Source organism: Apium graveolens, chromosome 8, assembly GCF_009905375.1.
Source record: "Apium graveolens cultivar Ventura chromosome 8, ASM990537v1, whole genome shotgun sequence".
Lineage (NCBI taxonomy): Eukaryota > Viridiplantae > Streptophyta > Magnoliopsida > Apiales > Apiaceae > Apium > Apium graveolens.
Window position 1 is genome coordinate 45015218 of NC_133654.1, and position 23249 is coordinate 45038466.

The 23249-nt window shown below is 31.7% G+C and overlaps 2 protein-coding genes across 3 annotated transcripts; one reads left to right on the forward strand and one right to left on the reverse strand.

The window, feature by feature from the left end:
- Positions 1-11310: 11310 nt before the first annotated feature.
- Positions 11311-17204, reverse strand: LOC141678284 (ADP-ribosylation factor GTPase-activating protein AGD12-like). 2 transcript variants are annotated; one of them, XM_074484563.1, is made up of 9 exons: positions 17070-17204; positions 16662-16705; positions 16046-16127; positions 15681-15756; positions 14840-15003; positions 14138-14273; positions 13192-13308; positions 12817-12912; positions 11311-11927 (listed from the first exon to the last, which is right to left on the reverse strand). In XM_074484563.1, the coding sequence occupies exons 2-9, from the start codon at positions 16672-16674 to the stop codon at positions 11646-11648; spliced, it is 966 nt and encodes a 321-aa protein (XP_074340664.1). In that variant the 5' UTR covers positions 16675-16705; positions 17070-17204; the 3' UTR covers positions 11311-11645. The 2 variants fall into 2 exon arrangements, with proteins under 2 accessions (XP_074340664.1, XP_074340665.1); XM_074484564.1 differs by lacking the exon at positions 17070-17204 and adding an exon at positions 16857-17013.
- A 739-nt stretch (positions 17205-17943) lies between these two features.
- Positions 17944-21639, forward strand: LOC141676694 (accelerated cell death 11). Its single transcript, XM_074482398.1, has 4 exons — positions 17944-18244; positions 19234-19406; positions 20147-20292; positions 21340-21639. The coding sequence occupies exons 1-4, from the start codon at positions 17981-17983 to the stop codon at positions 21444-21446; spliced, it is 690 nt and encodes a 229-aa protein (XP_074338499.1). The 5' UTR covers positions 17944-17980; the 3' UTR covers positions 21447-21639.
- The last annotated feature ends 1610 nt before the right edge of the window (positions 21640-23249 follow it).

The following is a 23249-nucleotide window of genomic DNA, read 5'->3' on the forward strand; positions in this document are numbered from 1 at the left end:
TCTGGCGGACTGGGCATTTTGATAATGGTGGTGCTACTGGTACTCCAAGCATTATTTTTTAAGTGAATGATGTTGAGCATGTGGTAACTCTTGGAGAAGTTCGTAAAGCTCTCCACTTACCAGAAGGCTGCATTTTTTCAACAACGGAGGAACCTGTTCTACAGCAGCTCATGGCCAATTTGGCCAAGCTTGGACAGTTGAAAATGGCACATGTCAGGAAGGAATGGAGCTTTTTCTTCGACTGCATCACTAAGGCATTCGCCAATAAGTGTTCCAACTTTGATGCCATTCCAATTATGAGTCAGCACATCGGGTATGCTATTATTCACCAAACTCACTTTGATTTTGCAAGTGATGTGCTGGGTTTTATAGGGGATAGGATGATAGAAGATAAGAATGTAGTGTACTTTGCTAGATTCTGTCAGCTTATATATAACTTCTGTTGTGCTGATGAACCCCAGCCTACCACTGACTTAATCCACCCTTTAAGCTTGCAAAACAGGCTTTTAATGACTTGGTAAATGCTGACCTTAAGAAAAAGGTGGTTAGACCCTTACAGATACCTCAGTCTATAAAACATATCCTGGTAAATGCTGATCCTCACACCTACAGATCTGTTTGCCCTGATGTTCAACCCACCAGCACATCTCAGACACCACAATAACCATCAGAACATAACACATATACACCTCAACCTACTCAACCCTCTATCAGAACATATTTCAAACCTTCACAAATATCTCAACCTTCATCATCAGCACATACTGTGAAGCCTTCATCTTCAAAGCCCAAGAGGACAAAGACTATACCTCAGACACAACAGCAGAGAAGGAGGATTGTTCTAAGAGATGAGTCAGACAGTGAGGAATAGGTTCCCGTGTCAGAACCTGTTGTCAAAGAAGCTGAGAAGGACTCTTCTCAGAAGGATACTGGAATTAGGGGTTCTAAGCTTCTCAAAAGGCTTAGAAGGATGTATTCTGATGAAACTCCCAAGGTATCTCCACCTTCAAAGAGATACAAGAAACAGAGAGCTCACGGGGACAGGGCCAAGCCAGTTTCAGAGGATGAGGAAGCAGCAGCTAAGGAAGGAGATCAGGAATCTCTGATCTCAAAGGAGCCAGAATTTGCTGAAGCTACTGCATCTACACCTCCATTGTCACCAACTCAGGAAACTGCTCAAGATAAAGTATCAACACCACCTGTGTCTCCTGTAAATGAACCAGTATCTACTGCAGACCCAGGCACAAGTGCTGAGATTGATATTCACAACCTAATTGTGCCTGAGGTTCTCTATTTAGAAGCTCCACCAGCTCAAATCAATCCATCAACAACATCAATTCCTGATGCTAATGAAACTCCAGAATTGTCTACAACACCTTCTCTGCATCTAGACATTGAAGATCAGACTATAGGTGAGTATCAGAATATGGCTGTTGATCAGCACTTGGAAGCAGATCAGCACTTAGAGGATGATGTTGAAGCCTCCATAGCCTCTCATACTGTTCTTTTATCAAAGGATGTTGACTCTGTAAGTTCTGATGCTGCAAATGCTGATAATACTGTTGATGCTGCTACAAATGAAGATGCTAATGCAGTTGGTCCTTCTAGACATGCACATCTATAAGCTTCTTCAAAAGCTGAACTAGTTAAAAAGTTTGTTAGAGGAGATACACCAGTACCTTGGAGTGAAACTCCTAGAGGACAGGAGTGGACTAAGGAATGTAACTCAATCAGTTTTATTCCTTCTGAAAAGATTCTTGCTGATCACTTGGCAAAAGCTGATGAGATGTTAGTTAATGATGATTTCAAAACACAGCTGAGAGTTACGGCTTTGAGTACTAGACATCTTCAAGGTCAACACTCAACAACTCATGCCGAGGTGCATAAAATTCAAGAAGCTTTAATCAAGCAAGAAACAACTATGAAACTTGAAAAGAAAAACTTTTTCAAACCTACCTTTGACAGAGTTGCCTACATTGAGAAAACCCAAGAGAAACAACAATCTCAGATTGATGAAATTTTGAAAAATCAAGCTTCTTAGCAATCTCAACTCAATGAAATCCAATCCTCAGTGGAATTGCTTCTCTCTCTTCTTTTACCTACTGATGCCAAAAAGGGGGAGAGAGTAATTAAGTCCAAATGCAAACCTGATAAGACACTGAAGAAAAAGGATGATGGTAATGACCCGGGAAACTCTGGAATGGGTGGAGGTCGTGGTCAAGGTGGAGGTATCTCATCAAGTAGAGCTGGAACTACAAGTCATAGAACAAGTTCTGATACTGGGAGAAGAATAACTTCTGATACTAATAAAAGGATAAGTTCTGATGAACTTTTGGATCTTGGTGAAGAAATTTCAAGACAGTTATTTCTGAAAGAAAATACAGGAATGGACTTTAAGAGTCTAATGGAAGAAGAAGCTAGACTTAGTCAGAAAAGGTCAACTCCAAATCTGAAGCTTCTGTTGTTAAAAAAAACTTCCTAAGGCCAAAGGCATTGTGATAAAAGAAAGGAAAAATCCTGTGGCAACCAAGGCCAAATCCCAATTGCAGATAGATCCAAGGTCCAATGGGAAAGAAAAAGTTGGTGAACCTGTAAAGGTTTATATGCCTCCTATGGATGAAGAAATTTTTGTTGAAGATGCTGATCTTACTCTGACTTCAAGGAAGATTTCTAAGACAACCTCTGACATGGCTCAAGTTGTTCAGAGTAAAGATATAGTTAGTTCTGATATAACAATGAAGCAAGCAACCTCTGACATAGCTCAAGTTGACTTGATATCAGAAGATAAGTTAAAGGAAACCTCTGATATTGCTCATGTTAAATCCTCAAAGTTACTTCTACCAGGATTCACTAAAGCCAAACAGACTCAACCTTTGAAGACTGCAGCAAGTGGTTTTGAAGCAAGAGTGATTACTGGAAAGGAAGCAAGAGATAAATCTGGATTGGGTAGTGTTGATGAAAGAAGAGTACATAACACAACCAATGATCCAACTTCCTTAAGTGAACCAGGTATTGGAGCAACTCCCGAAAGATTGAATCAACTAGAATCTGTACAGATGGTCTACCATACCTTCTTGAAAGAACACATCTTGTTATATTTCATGACAGATGGTAGGGTTTACCATATAAGGGAAAATGCTATACCACTGAAGTATTTTGAGGAACTAGAACATGTTTTATTCATACTTCAAGTGAATGACAGAATAACAGAAAGTGCTGCAAATTATTTGAAGACTCAAATTCAGAGACAGAAAAGGCTTTATTCTGTAAAGTCTGATAGCACATATTGTCCCAAGTACAGAGATCACAAGGGTGATATTGTTGATATGAAGCCTAATACTGCACAGATCAGAACATATCTTGGTATTAAGGGACTTGCATAAGACTAGATCAGGAGTTGAGAAAAGCAAAAATTAATGATCTCAGATATGCTATCTTCCAAACTGGTGAAGATACTGCAGAACTCAAAGATTCTAAAAGGAGGATGATTGATGAACTCAGATATGCTGAGAAATATTTGTTAAAGAACTATCTCAGAACAACTCCTGACATCAAAGAGATCATAAAGTGAAGCCAAGTCAAGATCTACAACTGCTCAAATTCTGATATGTATACACACTGAAGTTGTTATCAGAAGTTAAAGTTGGTAAAGCTTTAAGGACTGTAAGTTGTAGTTATCTAGTCAAATTCTCATGCATTTGTACTTAATATTTTTGACATCATCAAATATCTGTTAAACTTGTATATTATGCTAATTTACAAGTTGGGGGAGATTGTTAGATATATTTGATAATGTCATGTCTAATATATTTATGTTTAGTTTTCAGATCTTACTTAAACAGGACAAATCAGTACTTAACTGAAATCAGCACTTATACTGAAGTCAGAACTTAAGTTATCAGTACTTAAGATTCAGGAGATATTTATCAGGAGATAATATCAGGACTTAAAGAAACTTTCAGATAAGGAAGGCGGCTGATTGAAAGGAAGGAAGATCAAGACAAATGTAAGAAGAGATATGCATGAAGAAGGAATTCTGTGAAGAATGAAATACTTGGAAAAAAAGATAATTGATTGATATATTTTAGGAAGCAGAATTATATTCCATATCAATTAGCGATTATCTTGTAACTGTGTGGTATATAAACACGGACATAAGGTTTACACTATAAGTGTTATCAATATCGAGAATATTATTCATTGTAACCCTAGCAGCTCTCGTGATATTTGTCCATCACTGAGAGAGGACAGTTCCATATTGTAACAGAGCTTATTGCATTGAATAAAATCTGTTTTCTGTTACTTGTGTTATTTGAATTCGATTTGATTGTGCTATACACTGTATTCAACCCCCTTCTACAGTGTGTGTGACCTAACACACCCTCATAGCAATATCAAAAAAATTGTGAGATACCTTCTGTTTTCTCAGCTTCCACTTCTTTCTTTTTAAAAATAAAAAGTAGAACAATCTTTGGTAGCTCTTCAGCCATATTCATAGCTACTACATCACCTACGCAGATATCCAACTCCTTCAGAACTCCAGACCATCATTTCTTAAACCAACACTTTTCTTCAACCCAATGGGTAAGTACATCCCATTTTCTGCAGCCATGTTTCAAACAGATCATGGACAATCATTTCCATCGCTTATACAAAATTTTCCAAATGAGTAGGCAGTTCCTGTTCAATTGAGCACATTGAATATTAGATTTAAGATAAGTAAAACCAATGTTTATACATATGAGGGAAATAATAAATGTATAGATAAAGAAAGTGGTTACCATATTATCCAAGTCCTCCATACTTGAGTATTGTCTGATCACCATCAAGGATTGTTCAGAATCAAGTCTTGTAGCATTGTAGTGAATACAAGCAAGGTAGCTCTCAGTAACATCATGATTATGACAATATATAAACTCATCCATCATCCAATTATAATAGTTCTCATTATTGAAAAAAAACATTGGCTCAACTGAGGGATGTGTAATCGAAACAGCCATATGGTTGAAACACTAGACAGTAAAGTTGCCATACCCATAATATTCAAAAACAACAATAGAATACATCTTTAAATAATAAAATCTCATAAATTCTTGAAGGGCACATAATTTCTTTCGATACCTATCATAATTCGCATTCCAAACAATTATCTTGCACTTTAGGTGTAATTGGGAATGAAGTTTACTCCGGAATTTATCAATAAAACTAGACGGAACCCTCTGCAATTTTTGATAGATGATGCAGTCAGGTACAATATAAATTCAACTTCTTAATAACGTTCAAATACAATCAGTCAAACACTTACAAATGCTCCATCCTCATCTCTCTCCACATTTGCAGAAATAAAGTCGCCTAACAGTTTTCATCCTCTACCTACATTTAACATTGATTAATCATGTATACCTAAATTTTTAATTCAGCTTCCATGAGTCATACATTCTCTTAAGTTCCTGAACATTCAAATTTAAAACTCAATCCAAAACAGTTTATGCATAAATTTTAATAAAATCGTGAATAATCTATTGTTGGAAATCTTAACAATTTGTTATACAGAAGTACATGCATCTAGCGGTGAACTAATTATATCAATTTGAAATCAAATCGTTGTCTATATGACTCCGAACTAAAACATGCAATCAACATTAATACATGGAATACTCTTATGCATACAAATGGAGCATTATATAGACTGAAAACTTATATTTGAATGAAAATTAAAGTCATAATCAAACTATTCACCGTGAACTTTACAACCAATTGACAACAACTAAAACATGGATGATGGGGTTACTAACCTCCAAAAAATGTTCATAATCTTCTGATTTAGAGAGTTGGTTTCCGTGATTTGAAGTAGTAGTCATCGATCCTCCCTCCGCAGAACTCTGTTCTATGTTTTGTTGGCCGTTAACGGTATTATTCAATATGCATAAACCCAATACTTTGTTAAAGATATGTTGGGTATGAATTACCTAATCTTAAAATATAAATTTAAATTATTTTAAATTAAATATTACAATATACATATTATTGAAATTTTGTAAAGATTATTAAATTAAGTTTTACAATTTATCATCAAAATAATATCAAAAAAAATATTTTTTCATTTAAATCCTTATATACTTATAAATTAATAACTATCACATTAATCAACACAAATTAAAAAAACACATGTTGAGATTATTTTAATTTTTTATTAATTAAATAAATTATTTTTTGATCATTTCCTTCGTAAAATTGTAATATATCTTAAAATTAATCTATGTTATATGAAAAACAGTGAAACATGCGCTGATTTTATTGCGAACAAAATTTAAAATTAGTTAATTATGTTTAAAAAAAATTATGACAACACAACATTAAATTTAAAATTATTTTTTTAAAAAAATAAAAATTAGTCGACGCGTAACTCGGACAAAAACCCCCTAGTTACAGCTAAAGTTTTGGTATATGTTGGTAGATAAGGAACCGATGAACAACTATACATATTAGGAGGAGGTACCCAGAAGTGCCACGTTGAGCAAAAAAATTAAATCAAAATTGTAATTAGAAAAAATTGGAGAAAATTTATTTGAATAAAATTGATTTAAAATTGAAGTCAAAAAATTAAAAATCGATCTGATTTAAATAGTTGAGTTTCGTTTATACATAAAATTTAATCGATAAAAATCAAACTTAATCAGTTATTAAAATAATAATTAAATAATCAATATAATTTTCAGTATTTATACTGTTATAAATTCAGAAGTTAAATATGTGACTATTTCGATGGTTTCTTTTGATTTAATGTGTTGCCTGTGTCTTCTATAAAAGCACTTTGGAGGATTTTGCTGCTATACATTTTCTCCATCTTTTAGGTTTTAAATGTTTAATCTTGTAAAGATAATTTATAACTGTTTCTTCTTTTAAGCAACTCTTCTGGTTCAGAAATTTTGCTGGAATACATTTCTCAGTGATACATTTCTCGGGTTTTGCTATCAAACTCTTCTCCTTCTATATTGTGTATAGGTCTAATATTTACGGAGAATGTGCATGGGATTCTACGTTGCCTACTATATAGTATTATATAACAAGGATAAAAAGAGTGCCTGTGAAATAGATTTTGCTCATTCATATTGAAAAATTATAAAAATGCTATCCTTACATTATAATAATAAGTAAAATTGACGTATCAAATAAAAATCGAACCTCTTACTTCCTAGTCACAAATTTTATGTCATCTGTGACGGTAATAGTCATCATGTTATGTAACTTTTTGTGTGCAAATTAAAATTTTTATTAGATAAGCCACATTCTCTATTTTTACCAAATTCTATTTAGTGAATAAAATGTTGATTATATGCAACTCCGCTTCTTTAGTTTTGGTAGTTTTATTCTAAATTTTCAAAAATGCCACTACTTTGTTATTTAAGTACAATATAATTACTGTAATTTAAATTTTGTGTTTAGACACACACATCTCTCTCTATATATATATTAATTATATATATCAATTATGTTGTAATTATTATGATATACAAATTTGAAAAAGTTAAATACTTTTTTATACTTTTTTTGGATTTCTTTTCAAAAACTCATAATCTCGTTTAATTCAGTCTAACTTGTGTGTTTATTGAGTTAAAATTATTTGGTTTAATCCGGAAGTGCTTGTAATGAGTATTAAGATAAAAAATCAAATATATTAAAAAGTTAAATTTAAAAATAATTCATTAGATCATCTCCAAGAGCCATTTTAGTGCGTGTGAAATCATGATTTTACCTTTTTGTGTTGAAAAATTCTAAAAGCGCATCCCTGCACAATTTTTGTTAAAAATATAGAACATTTGGTTATCGAATAGGAATCGAAACTCTTACCTCCAACTCACAAATTTCATGTAACTATCATCATGCTACATAACTTTTTGAGTGTAAATTAAAATTCTTATTACATAAGCCACTTCCTCTCCTTTTACAGATTCTATTTTTTATTTTAATTTTTGAGTAAATAAAATATAAATTTATATAATTTATGTGACTCCACTTTTTAAGTTTTTGTAATTTTATTCTAAAATTTAAAAAATGCCACCACTTTGTTATTTAGACAAAAAAAATGTATTGAAATTATTTTGGTATTAGGAATCGAACTCGTGACTAAATTTCATCTTAGAACCTTGTTGCTATAATGAAATTTGATTTCATTATAAAAGGTTTATTAAACAAAATTATATTCTCTTCTTTTTAAATTTTAACTTTTGAGTAAATAAAATGATAATTTATACAATTATGTAGCTGCAATTTAATTTTTTTAGTTAGACACACATGCGCGCGCACACACATATATTTCAATTATTTATCAATTATGTTGTAATTGGTATGATATATATATATATAATCATAAACATAAATATTTTTTCATACTTTTTGAATTTAATTTCAAAAAATCATAATTCCGTTTAATTTAGTTTGATTTGTGTGCTTATCAAGTCAAAAGTATTCGGTTTAATACAGCAGTACTTGAAATGAGAACTCGGATAAAATAAAATAAAATATATTAATGTGAGAGGGTTTATTATAAAATCAGCTCCTCAAGATCCAAAACTCTCAAATGAGCTCCTAGTACACGAAGAAGTTCAGGATCTCGACATATAGCCCTCCCACATTCAGCAGGAGTATAAACAGATTCCTTACTAGTTGAATGAGAAACAACTAATGGATGGGCGTCGTAGGTTTTTTTGACGTTTGATATTCTAGAATTTAAGATTGTAACTATTAAAATTGTTAATGACCTATTAGGGATATGTGGTAACTGGGAGATAATGTCGCCCTTGTACGTACATTTCACTTTTTGCCAGATGCACACTCTTTATTTTTCATCTCTTTACCAGTTACACATCTCCTCCCATATTTTAGCGGTGCACCACTTGTGCATGTTTTCCATTGCATGGTTTGGATGGTCAATTTAGAATATATATTTATTTTTTATTTAAATAATAAAAATATATAATATACCTTTACTTTAGATCTAATGATTATCATCTATCATTAAGAATTTTGTATTAAATATTCTATTCAATTTATAATACCTACTTATTTTTTGGTCAATCATAAAAATATAATTTATTTATTTAAATCTAACGTGTATCATCAATTTATTCAATATCTAAAGATGGTCGGCACCATAACTACCGGTTATTTATATAAAATCCCTTTTGTATTTATATTATATAAGGATATATATGATGGAGAAATATATTTTCTAAAATAATTAAATCATTAACTCAAAAATAAACACATATAATTATTGGGGGTTTTCAACAAAACATATATTATCAATTATATTTTTAAATATATATTTTTTAAAAATAAATTACAAAAAGACATTCTTTTAAATACTTTTTTTAAAACAAGATCTGCAACTTTGTAACCTATAACCATGGTTGTAAAAATCGGTAATCGGTACTAATCGGTTTAGGTACTGATTAGGGATTAATTAAATTGGGGATTAATCGGAACAAAAATCAGATATATTTAAATATTTTAATAATATTTAATATATTTACGTTATTTATTATGAAATATATAATTAAAAAATAATTTAAAAATATTAATCGGATTTCAAAAAATAGATCGGCTAAATATATTTTTTAAAGAATAATCGGGAATTAATCCGGGATTTTTTAAAAAATCGGGGATTTTTAGAACACTGCCTATAACATGCAACATGTTCAGAAAATTTTGCACAAATTGACTCTGAGATTGCATAGTTTGCTTTGTTTAAAATTAATTATAGGCATAGTTTGCTTTGTTTAAAATGAATTCCATACTATATAGTACATGTTTGGCGACCTCCCGTTTATCATATACTCCCTCTGTCCCTCCCATTTACACTTTCCTTTTTTGGATGTTCCTTCCAATTATTTATATTTTAAAACTTTTCAAAAATAGTAAGGTTTTTATAATTTTTAAAATAACTACATCCACTACTTCTCTCCACTATACTCACTTTATACATATAATATTAATCGGTCCCACTACTTTACTCACTTTTTTAACTTTCCTCCACTATTTTATCATTTTTCTTAAACTCCGCGCCCCACCCAAATGTAAACATTTGGGAGGGACGGAGGGAGTATGGGCCCAAAGGCCATTTTTAATTTGTAAAGACTGTTTGGCAACATTAATATGAGTCTCATTTTCTCCTGTAAATGATGAAATGCAGAAAGTTGGTTGGGTGGTACATTACCGTTTTCATCCCACGTTTTGTCTCAGTTGTTGAGCTGCCGGTCTGTTTTCTCAAAGGTTTCATTAGAACTACCTTTAATTTAACTAATACTAAATATTATCACTCCTATTACTATTATAATTATATTAACTATTTATTCATAAATATATATTTATATATGATAAATTTTATAATTACTCATATTAAAATAAATTTAGTATTTTAATAAATTACTATGTATATTCTTATAATAAAATTATAAAAATTAATCAAATTTCAAAAATCGAATTTATTGGGCACTTTTTAGAGGATTAATCGATAAATCAGGAATTTAATACTACGTCCATTTTGTATTTTCTTAAATTTTGTATTTTTAGTAATTTGTATTTCAATATATATGTTTTTACTTTTATCTTTTTGAATTTTCTTTATGTATATATATATATATATATTCAATTATTATATTAAAATTTTGATTTTTTTTAAATAAGTATAACTTATAAGTTATGATTTTCCAAACAGTTTAAGAACTTATAACTAACTTATACATAAAATTATTCAAACCCCATTGATTCCTAGTGATTTATATAATCAGATTCTAGCTTCCTCTCATTCTCTTGTCGACGTAGCAACTGCAGAAATGCAAATAATAGAAAAATTGCTGAATGCAGATAGAAACACAAGAGAATAAATACTACTGAGACAATTTTGTCCTTAAAAGTTGTGCTAAGCTTGTAAACGTTCATGAAAAATCCCCAGGAACAAAAAATCTACTAAATTTCCTAATACCCGAATAATTCTTAAAAATGCTCTACTATGTATGCAGAAATGCAAAGTTAATTAACTAACTATTTAGGGTAACGCCTTTGGTTGTTTTCTAGTAATGGATTAAATTGGATTTCATCTCATGCTTAGGATTCAAAGTAACATATAATGGACAAATACATATTCATAGGAGTTGACTGTCTAATATACTAAAAATCCTGCAAGTCTAACTTCCTCTCTTTCTCTTCTCCACGTAGCAACTGCAGAAATGCAAATAATGGAGAAATGCTGAAAGCAGAAAGAAATACAAGATAATACTATTGAGACAATTTTTAACTTGTGCGAAGCGTTCATGAAATATTCCAAGGAACAAAACACCTGCTAAATTTCCAATTACTGCAATAATTCTTATAAATGCTCTGTGTTCTCTGTATTAAAAAATTATATGAAGATCAATCATATTACAGGACTACCTCACTTGTAAACAAGATCCCTCACTTCTCTCTTTATTATTTTCAGCTTTCCTTATATTTACTTCAAAAGAAACACTAGACCAATAAGAAATTTACTTTTATGTTTCTAATCTCTCACATACTTCCCGCATTAGCTAGTTGATAAAGATGATACAAATTACATGATGCCAATTTTGGTTGTAACAGTATGTACCAGTCATACCAACTTATTATTGCTCGAGAGGCATCCATTCTATTTCTAAATCCATTTCTCCAGATTCTACGTTCATAAGCTTTAGAGCCATCTTCTGTTTCACCTTACCATCAATGATTTCTACTGTGCTATCTTCTGTTAGGGCGTTGTCATCTGATTTCAACCATTTTCCAATCTGCATGTTTCCAAACATACTAGGATCACCATATGCCGTTGCAGAGTTTATCATTGGCTGGATATCAACCTCCGCTTCTCCCATAATATCATCCGCGGAAAACATATCATGATCATAAACTTCCTGCAGACTCAAAAGACCCAGGATCAATTACAATTTACTAGTAAAATCTAATAACAGAGAATACAATAATGGACCTATAACAAAATCAGATATGATGAGAATGACATCAATGAATGTACTCTGTAATCATTTAAATACGGGTAAATGCTTTCCATAGGCCACAAAATATAATAAAAAGATATATGTCACATGCATATGAGATTTGAGGCCTCCTAAAAAATGGACTTGGAATGAGTTTTTCAAGGTATAAAGAGATTCTAACCTATCAATTTTAGATCAATGTACACGTATCTTTCAACTTTCAAGCAACAAAGAATTATTTTAGAGTCAAATTAGAGTTACTATTACTAAGAATTGAGTTTATTTAAACTTTATATACTAGTATTTGTTTGAGGGCTTGGCTTTTTAACCAGAGTAAAATGCATAATATAGTGCCACGTGTAGTTGCTCAGTTGCTGAAGGCAACAGTCTACACTTTATTATCAGTGTAGATATTATTTTTTCAGAAATTTGAGAGAGTATATGTTAATTGGTATACATTTAATGGGATCCTATCTTTAAATTTAATATTTTTAAATTATGTGTTTTAATATAAATAATTTTTGAAGACTCCTTTTTATTTGAATCACCCGATTATTTATGCTATGTTTAGATCCTAAATAAAAAAGTTAACACTTTTATAAAAACAGGAGTACAGGAGTAACAGGACTCCAAAGGCTAACCAATTATTAATTTAGGCAGGCCCAAACAAGTTCCTTGGTTTTAGTTTAATTATATAAATATCACTATAGATAGATGGGTTTGAGGTTGAAAAAAAAAATAGAATCTCCAATAATATGATAAGTAAAGAAATGGAAATTAATGAGAACATTTAAAGATAGCATAATACCACTTTCAAGAGTCCATAATTCAAAGGGACAGAAAGCATCAGTTCCTCGTTCCATACAGGATTCAGGTTACTCTTGACAACAGTTGTTTGGACCTTCTAATCACAGTAAAAAGCCAACTCAGATAAAACAAATCTCAATCTGGAATTTGAGGTTAAAATTAAAAAAAATTAGTCTTCTCAAGAAAAATTATATCCACGAGACTTTTCCCCTATATTCGGTAAGGTGAATCTGCAAGTTAAAACTAAAGTAGGAAAGTAAACTACGTAATGATGTTAACACCTCGAGAAGTATCTCCAGTAAAGGATCTGATATGATATTCCAAGTTATCACCTTTTCAGTCATACAGGAGACTATAAGCAAATTGAATAACAAACCTGCTGCCCAAGCTTCACAAGAACATAAGGGTCACTTGTCATCATGTCCCGAACAGCCAAACTTCTGCCCTCGATCACTTTGATCTTTATTACTCCAATAAATTCCACCATGCCTTCCTACCGTCAGATGGATGAAAGTTTGTAATTATATATGGTACCAAAACAGATATAATATGCTGATTGATTCTGTTCTTCAATTCTTAAAGATGTAAACATGTACTAACATCACAAAATGTGCGAATTTTATCTTTGGTCTGAGAGCAAGTCCAGTGCTAGATGGAAAATGACTATAGTATTTTTTATGCTAAAATAGCACTTTCACTCTAATGCTAGTTGTATTTTACAACCAAATAATTCCATATTTAGCTAACATTTTATCCAACTCATTCACTTTATTTTAAAGTGGACCTCTTTGCACTTCATTATTAGTTATTTGATGATGTGGCAAGGATGGCTATAGCCATTCTTGGACTCAAATATAACACAAAGTATTTATTTATGCGTTTATCCGTCAATGTATAGCTATGCACTCGAGTTGAGATTTATTATTTTAGTCCTATATTATAGCTATAAGACTAAATGTAGCTATGCATTGGACTTGCTCTGATATAGTCAAGTGGAGAAGGGAGATATGCACTAGGGAAAAGTAACTTTGAATCTTATAAATTAATATGGCAGCCTAGAAGTGTCCGGCATGGACACGTATCCAAGTATCGGACTCGGAAATATTTTAAAAAATGTACATGTTTTTGGCCGAAAAAGAGTGTCCGGGTCCAAGTGTCTATGTCCAAGTGTCGAGTGTCCGACACGGGTACTCCAAGTAAAATGAAGAGTCTGAGTACCATAATTGGCAGCACTGGTTCATAAAATTAAGAATAAAATCATAGTACTGGAAGAGTTTGTTGAATGTAAAGTACATAAAGCAGATGCAGATGAAAATAATTACCTCGTTCTTTGATGAACTACTTTTTAATTCATCCATAAATTTCTGCGCTGAACTTCTCTTTGGAGAATCACTTTTAGATGAATTTGAATTGATCCGCAAGCTGGGCTTTATAAAGTCTTGAGTCTCATACTTAGCTCTGCAGAATGTGGAAAAAACAAATTAAATATATTGGAGAGAAAAATATAGTTACTCTAGAGCATATCTCACAATCTGTTCAAGTCATCTTGCCAACTAATATCTAAGTACATTTCCAGTACGGCATGCCTAAAGAGTGTGATTGTCTATGCGGTATCGCACAGCTGCCATCTTACTGCTCACAAGGGTGTCAGAGAGTGTCAACAAAAGATGCCAACTTTTGGTACCCTCGGGAAGTGGTTAGACCATATAATTTAATACATCCAAAAGACATCTATCCATGTACCTCTTATAATTCTAAATTATATTTGCAAGTAATATTGGACCATGCTGGCAAATTTTATTATGATTGGGCAATATTTGGCACCCAGAGTAGGCGCTTCCACTGGAGCTGTTAGAGACTCAATGTCTATTAAAAGATTGAGAGAGTTTAAATTGGGCAACTGTTGAGCAAAGTGAAAATCCAACAAAAAAATAGAAACAGATAGGATTAATGTTACAATGTAGCTTAACTAAAATACAAACACGAAAAAAGCAGGCACAAAAAATGGGTTGCAGCTATCTTACCTAATATATTTAGAACGTTCCTCGTTACTAGCACGTGGTCCAGGCTTTGAAACTCCTTCAGGAAAATAAGCCTCATAGATTGAATTTGCAGCAGCATTTCCACCTATCTCCATCAGCGAGTCAACTTCATTATCAGACCAATCATCTAATGTCACAGATAAAACCTGTTCAGTACATGTAGCGGCCATCAAATTATTTTATAGTCATAAGGACTAATAAAAATTAAACATAATGATTTGCAATTCAAGAAATAAAACCAACTTTATAACCATAGTAGCGTACTTATTTTGTAAGAGGAAACAGTTAATTGAAAATACATAATTGACGGACTGAAATTTAAAAACAACATGAATAGCTAGATATTTGACAACTCAAGAAATGATAAAAATTCTTCTTCCACACATGCATATCCATTGCACATCATAAGAGGGTATTTTGATGTGTTCTAGAACACAGCTTATGTGAGAACACCAATATGACTGTAGTCACTACTGTCTGAACTCATTTCTCCCTCTGTTTACAAATTCTCAGTACTATTACATAATAGGTAGATCACGAACATACTATGATCCCCCCCCCCACCCCATAATGTTTATTTATAAGTTATATATCAGAAGGAAGAACATGAAATCTAATTAGCAAAAAAAAAAGAACATGAAATCTCATACAACTACAAGTAGACACCACTGTTCCTAAGATAAATCTAGATAAACAAACTACCTAATGCATACAGAGACGTCACTACTCCTAAAATAATCAACCAGTAGAAGCTGTATGACATACCAATTGGATAGCATAAAAAAGCTTGAGAGAGAGAGAGAGGGAGAGGAAGAGAGTTCACCCTTGAAATATGAGCACCGAGACTTCTATGCACACCACAACATTTTAAACATATAAAAACTCCAATATTGGCTGACCTGAAATTCAAGTTCAACAAATTCTCTAATAATTCACGATAGAAATAAAAAAATTGTATTGTAGATGCCCGTAATAGATACCAGATATTTGAGATTCAGAAACACAATTCAAAGAAAGCAACAGTTGTGAAATACTAATTCATGCCTAAGATTCTATGCTTGGGGAAACTTTGGGAATAATTAATGTTCGATAACTATCGTAAGGTGCTTTGAGAACAAATGTTTTGTTACAACTTGGTGGTAAAATGCATACTGCAAATAACAGAATAATCAACTTGATAGCACTTACGCCCACTTGGGGTCCGGAGCAGAACAATCAGCACAAAAACGGTTATCTCTATCAAGCAACATATTCTTTAGTCTTGCTTTACCTGCATAGCAAACAAATTGTAAACTTCATTTTATTGTCTTTCGAAGGAGCGGAGGGAGGGCGTTGTACTCAAATATACGAGTCCACTTCTATACATTATACATACCATATGACAGGAGTCATAAAAGTAATAAAGTATGATGATGGAATTTGATTTACGGAATTCAATATCTACACAAGCCTTTACATATTACACTTGTATTCTCAGTCTGAACAGTGTTTTAAATTGCAATTCTTGGGCTCAGTTAAGTGCCGTGATGAAAACCAAAAAAAAAATGCACAATAACAAAATTGTTAGAGATGTCCAAACTGTCTGCAACCATATATCCGACTACCATTCCTCGGTCCCATTTTATTTGGTAGCTAGTCGACTTTTACAGTTTCAAGAGAACCAAAAAAGAAAAATATAACTATGGAGACTAGGATAAAAAAAGGTATTATAAACTAGTAACTATCATCACAACCTTTCCGGGACATTCACGAACAAAACGAGGGAACATTCAAATAATGATGAGCTCTATGAATAGGAACACACCTGAGGCTGCCATATAATCATCAAATAGTACCTTCCTTCATCAACTGCAAATACATAACAACAAAATCACATGACATATAATCCCCTAAAAACATAAAAGCAAAGACCCATAAATACATAACCCTTTCACACAAGAATCAATAGATAAAGGTACAGTCTTTGTAACCCAGAATCAAGAAAGAAATCATGTTTTACCTATGCATGTAAATGAGAATAATTGCGTAGCTTAATTTATAATTGAAATAACCAGATACCAAAAAAGAACACAATTTTTCTTTATGTGATCATATGTAATGCTTATCATATAAAATGCATTAAATCATCAAGCTTGATGATGTTTTTTCCAGTCAAATTGAGAGGTTGAGAATTAACATTGAAAAAAGCTAAAAGATTTAAAATTTAAATTACCTGAGAGATGATCAAGAACAAGGGAATTTTGAATGCTTGTACACGACTTGAGGTGGGAAGATGGACAAAATGGAAATGCCCTCTCGAATTATTTTTGTTAGAGTTGTAAAATTTTATTTTTTATTTTACTTTTCATGTTTAATTTCATTATTCTTTATCAAATAATTTTGTGTCCCATAGTTTAAATTTACAAGTTATTTTATTTTATTTTATTTTTTTTGACAAATGAATAAATATATTAAAATATTATAACTTAACTTGAAACAAACTTCTTCAGTGTCAACTACAATACAATCTGATTATGAAATAAAAACAAGTAAAATAATTAATCATTTTATTTTCAAATTATTTAACTCATAAAATATTCAAATTCTATAATATAAAAAAAGCAATTCAACTTATTGCATTTGTGAAACTAGTAATTTCTAGTCCAACATTCAAGAAGTATTATTTTTATCGACTGATATTGGAGTAAAAAATATCTCGAAATATGAATAATTTTTATTTTAAAAGCTATGTTTTTGCAATATTTATTATCATCTCCGATTCAATACAAATTTTCCAAAATATTATATAAATTTTTCTTAGAATAGTTATAAAAATCTGTAACAGAACACACGAAAATATCAAGACAAAATACACTAACAGGCACGAATAACAATATTAATAATAAGATATTCAACAAAATTTTATCCAAAAAAAAAATTAAATCTCGATAGGGTATTCATATTCATTTTTATTTTGTGCTTTTGTAATTGAATTATTTGAAATTATAACAATATAAAACACATTTATTTATGTTTAGTTGAGCTTAGAGAATTTGAACATTGCCACGTGGATGGTGGCTTACTAATAAAAATAGTTGAGGTAATTGTGACCCAAATCTGACTAGAGGCAGCCTGAGAGTGAAAATGGCAAGTCTAAATTTAAGCACCGGCGCCGATCACGACAACAACAAGCCGCTGCGTAGAATAGCAGAAGCATTTAAATCTCTCAGCAATTCAATTAAAAAAGATGATAATACTAATACTACTAACAGTATTTCACAAACCCTAGAAATTGAGAATAGTGTGCTTGAGCTTGCTCCTTTCTCAAATGCTTGTTCTCTGGTGTCTCCCCTTTTTCGATGTCTCGGTATCGCCTTTCGGTTCGCTGAAATGGATTATGTAGCCAAAGTAATTGCCCCCTTTACCTCATCCTACATCTTCTTTTTTATGTAATTTAGTGAATTCTAGATTGAATTATTACATTTTTGATATTTAGATTGATTATTAGATTTTATGAATTTTTGCGTCTCGAAAGTTAGGAAATATTATGTTTTGAGCTTAATGTGATATATTGATGTGTATTGCCCTAGGTTGATTGTTTTGACATGAATCGTGTCTGGGATTGTTTTTATAGTGTAAATTTGTATGTGTTGATTGATTAATAGAATTTGGATAGGATTGTGTACTTTGGTTGATGATATTGAAGTGGATTCTGTACTATACTTACTATACTATACTTACTATAGTATACTATAATAATAATACTATACTATACTATAATAACCGGAATGAGTTATAATTTGTAGTTTGGTTAACCCCTATTTTGGTTACTCATTTTCATCACGACCGTTGGATCTTCTTTATCAAATAATCAGAACCGTTATATTCAAATACTAAAAAAATATACTCCATAAGTTCTTAGGTTCGAATCTCGTCAACAACAAACATTTATATTATAATTTATAAAGATACATATAAGTTATTAGGTTCAAATCCCGTTAACAACAAACATTTATATTATTATTTATAAAAATATATATGTTTTCAGGTTCGAATCTCATCAATAATAAACATTTACATTATTATTTTTGAATAATATCTAATCAATCATATACTATTTATACTATTTGAACTTAACTTGAAATTATACATAAAAAAATTATAATTATACAATCATTATTTAGTATTTAATTATTTATATAGAATTTTAATAAAAGTTATATAAAATAAAAATATATAAATATTAATCGAGACCTGTGCATCGCACGGGCCGTAAGCTATATGTCTAAGAACCGAGAATGTAGTTTTAAATTACTATAATGAGAATGTTTGTGTGTCTGTGTGTGTATTTTATTGATTGTCTGAATCTGATTGGTTGAATTGATGTGGATGCTTAGGTTGATGACCTTGTTGAGGCGTCAAAGTCAATATCGACTTTACAAGCGATGATGGATGATGATATTCGGTCTGACTTTGTGAGGAAGGGTGGCAGTCATACCAGGAATCTGTTGAGGGTGAAGCGAGGTCTTGATATGGTTCGGGTCTTGTTTGAGCAGATTATAGTTACCGAGTATGTTTTCTCTTGGATCACTTTTATGTGTTTATGCTATATTTATGGAATGGATGTTTGCAAGTTGTTACCTATATTTTCAAAGAAATGTAGCACTTACAAAAAATTTTAAGATTTGTATGACAATACAATTATAAATTCCTAGTAGCATCTCCTTTTGGAGCAAGGATGGACGGAGGGGGATCTGACAATTTGAGTGTTAGTTGTGCAACTTTTAGATTATATTGCTAATATATATTTCAGATGAAACTTATATTTAATAATTAAGTTCCGTAAGTAGTTTGTATATTCTATAAAGCTTATGACACAACTTCTAATCGATTAGTTCTTAAGACTGATATAACATAAACAGTAAAATCTGAGAAGACAAATGCTTGCTTTTATTTGACTTCTTTACACCACGCTGAGGCCTGGTTTAGCATCCTGTGCTTTCGAGGTTATTGAAATGCATCATGTGCCAATGAGAAATATTTGCAGTCACCAATGGAACCCGGGAATTTTGTTATTGAACTGTTACTGGTTGGAAGTTGTAATAAAACATATATTTTGTTGAATTTCTTCACCGTGTAACTTAGGGTCGGTAAAGTAATCAAGTCAATACACCATAAAGAGTAAAGATATCTATTGTTTTTGTGATGATTGCGTAATTAGCATCCAAAAGTCAGTTGACTGAACTTTTGCAATGGAGAACATGCATAAGCTTTAGTTGTCTTCATCTGTTGCTTTGTTTTCTTTGGCAGAGGGAATTCTCTGAAGAGTCCAGCTTCCACAGCTTATGCACAGGTGTTTGCTCCACACCATAATTGGGCTATCAGGAAAGCTGTTGCTGCAGGCATGTATGCTCTTCCCACGAAGGCACAACTTCTAACAAAGCTCAATGAAGATGGTGAGTTTATATTTGACTGATTATTTAAATCTTTAATACCTCTTCTTAAGCATGTTGAAACTTTTTATATGTACTCTGAATATGAAATCAAATTTCACTAGTTAAGTTTGTTAAATGGTCATGTGGCTGATTTGAACCAGTGTTACCTAAAGTCCTAAACTGATCTACAAGGTAGTATATTATTCAGAGTATCTTTTTTGTTATTTGTAATTAGCATATTGTCTTGTCTGATCAGAGAATACATGGGGTTAATGTTCTCTTCCCCCTTTATATATTAATTTTTGGTCAGAAATTACATGTTTGCAAAGGATTTTTTAGATTTGTTTGTTTTTCCAATTTTGTAGTGCCATAAGTAACTCGAACTACACTGGACTAGCCTGTAGTCTCCGGGAAAAAAGTGATTGCTTTTGGTTTAATACTGTGCCACTAGAACTTGCTTAGTTAATTTTGGTAAATTGAATCATTTAAAAATCAATTTCTATGTAACTTTTGGTGACTACAGGGGACCTAGGTAACTTGATACCCTTCTTTTGTATTTACATAAACCTTGAAGTGACTTTTAGAGTTTAAAATCAAGGAACCATGCAATGTAACCCTTTTAAATTAGAAGGAACTAGTTAGTTTATAGTTGGAATACAATAAGTAGTTTACATTGTTAGGACATCGAAACAATGGAGGCCTTTTTGTTCCCAGGATCAGGTTTTTCTGATTAATGAACTATGATCTAAAATTGTTTCAATCGTACCCTGTCCATCTTGAACGTAACTTAAAGTAGTTTCCATTGACAAATTTCCTGTTATAAAAGCCTAGTTTAGCAAGTACTCAGGAGGTTGGCAGACCACAAAAGAACACTGCAATGTCTTATATGTCGAACTTGTAAACCACGATATTAAACTATACAACTCAAATGTGTGTGATCATTGTCGCTATGACGCTGTCAATAACATTTGTTTCTCGCCAAAACATTTGTTCTATTGCTCCTTGATCAAAAATCTTGGCATTTGTTCTAATGGCGATCCTGATTTTTATTGTGATTTTGAGTTTCAGAGGCTTCAGCAAGGACGCAAATGCAGATATATATAGGTGCATCTGCTGCTGTAATTCTGTACATCGATAAACTCTTCCACTCAAAAGATCTTGGCATTGATTGGTAACTTACATACCAGAGGTTCCAGTCTTTTCTTATCTGTGTTCTGGATGCAGTTGTTGTAATTTAGTTCTTATTTATATTTAAACTTTACTGGTCTAATCTGATATTTAATGTTGCAAACTTCTTGATGAAAAAATGCATACTTCAATAAATATACTTTCATCACAGGCTGTTGAGCTGGATGACTGATGTGCACACACGTATACTGTCTGTCTGTAATTAGTTCAGTAAGAAGTTGCTTAATGCCTAATTGTGATCAGGAGACTTGATGATTTAAATGAATTGCTTCCTAGGAACAGAACTAAAATTATCATCTCCGCAAGATAGGAGTATTAAGGTTTGTGAGTAGATAACGAGTCCTGATTTATAAGCTGCTATTTCAGTAATTTCTAGGGACATGTATGCGGAAAAAAATAATCTAAAATGAGTTTAACTCTGTGCGCAAAATCTACCATGGTTATTGCTATTAGAAATTAAATATGAGGAGGTGCTTTTCAGTAAATAAAAAAATTTCATTAAATTCTTTAATTGGGCCTCTGTGGTTGTGAAATCTAGATGGCTTCTAACCTTCTATACTTGTTATCTAAGAATCATATTTATTACCTCCCCGGTCAGGTCTGGTATATGCATCTTCTGCGTGGTTGTTGATCTGTATGTGAGTCAAAGTATTCGTTCTAAGGGTTTGGGCTTTTTGTCTGGTGTTACGGTGATGTTAAAAGCTTTCTGGCCTATAGTATAATCAGTGGAAAATCAAATCAATATATTTTTACTATTTCGAGTCTATTTAGAATAAAAAATGTATATAGTATAAAAGTGTAATATGATATGTGAACAAACCCCTACACCAAACTACATTTGACGGGGACAAGTAGGAATATTAGAGGCATTATTTACCATTTTTTGAAAATATAGTGACAATCAAGTTCCATATTTGTTAAATTAACACAAAAATTTGTTCACAATATTATAAAAATAAATCAAATAATTCATATTTCTAAGAAGAAGTTAGTAAAAATAAATTAAAAAATTCATATTTCTAAGGAGAAGTAGCTTTTAAAATGGTTTCTTGATTCATATTGGAACAAGTCAAACTTTGATGTTGTGTTTGGTTGGGGTGAATGTAATGGAATGGATGCAATTAAAAGAATTAAATGGGAGTTGGAGGGAATATTTGAAAAAAATAATTAGACGGACAAAATTGTTATGATAAGAATTGTGAAGAAAATGAGATTAATAAGGAATAGAACATTGCATCTCAAATTGGGGGTGATTAATTATAATGTAGGTGGTTAGTATTGAAATGGGTGAAAATTTTAGAAAATTTAATCATTTTCCACTTAAAATCTCATTCCATTTCATTCAGCCCAACCAAACACAGCATAAATCAATAACTAAAATTTAGTTACCCGCTTAATAAACTTGATCATAGTTCTATATATGTAGTTTGTGGCTTGTGGCCTTAGTCATCTTGGCTTGTGCTCTTAGTCGTCATCTATAGTAGGGACAGTAGGGATTAGGGAGTGGATTTGCTTTTGGGTTATTTAGAACTTACTTTAAAATGCCCTTTGTCATTTGATGAAATTATTTTTTCGATCTATAGTAGGGAGTGGATTTGCTTTTTGGTCTATAGCAGAGTGTGGATTTTCTTAATATATGACATGGAAAATACTCTTTCTATTATCTAACTTTAGTATCCTTCATAATTTTATTTTCATAAATAGTTCAATGATAAAAACCATAATTTATATACAGAACTCTGATGAAGTTTATTAAGCGTGTAACTAAACATTAGTTATTGATTTAGAGT

What these genes read in the sequence shown, in the direction of transcription:
- LOC141678284 (XM_074484563.1), bottom strand. An exon ending in GAACGTTCTAAATATATTAG is followed by an intron (nt 14,274 to 14,839) that starts GTAAGATAGCTG and finishes CACATTCTGCAG; the next exon opens with AGCTAAGTATGAGACTCAAG. An exon ending in GTAGTTCATCAAAGAACGAG is followed by an intron (nt 13,309 to 14,137) that starts GTAATTATTTTC and finishes ATCTGACGGTAG; the next exon opens with GAAGGCATGGTGGAATTTAT.
- LOC141676694 (XM_074482398.1), top strand. Translation starts at nt 17,981, where the DNA reads ATGGCAAGTCTAAATTTAAGCACCGGCGCCGATCACGACAACAACAAG. An exon ending in AAATGGATTATGTAGCCAAA is followed by an intron (nt 18,245 to 19,233) that starts GTAATTGCCCCC and finishes GTGGATGCTTAG; the next exon opens with GTTGATGACCTTGTTGAGGC. An exon ending in AACAAAGCTCAATGAAGATG is followed by an intron (nt 20,293 to 21,339) that starts GTGAGTTTATAT and finishes TTTGAGTTTCAG; the next exon opens with AGGCTTCAGCAAGGACGCAA.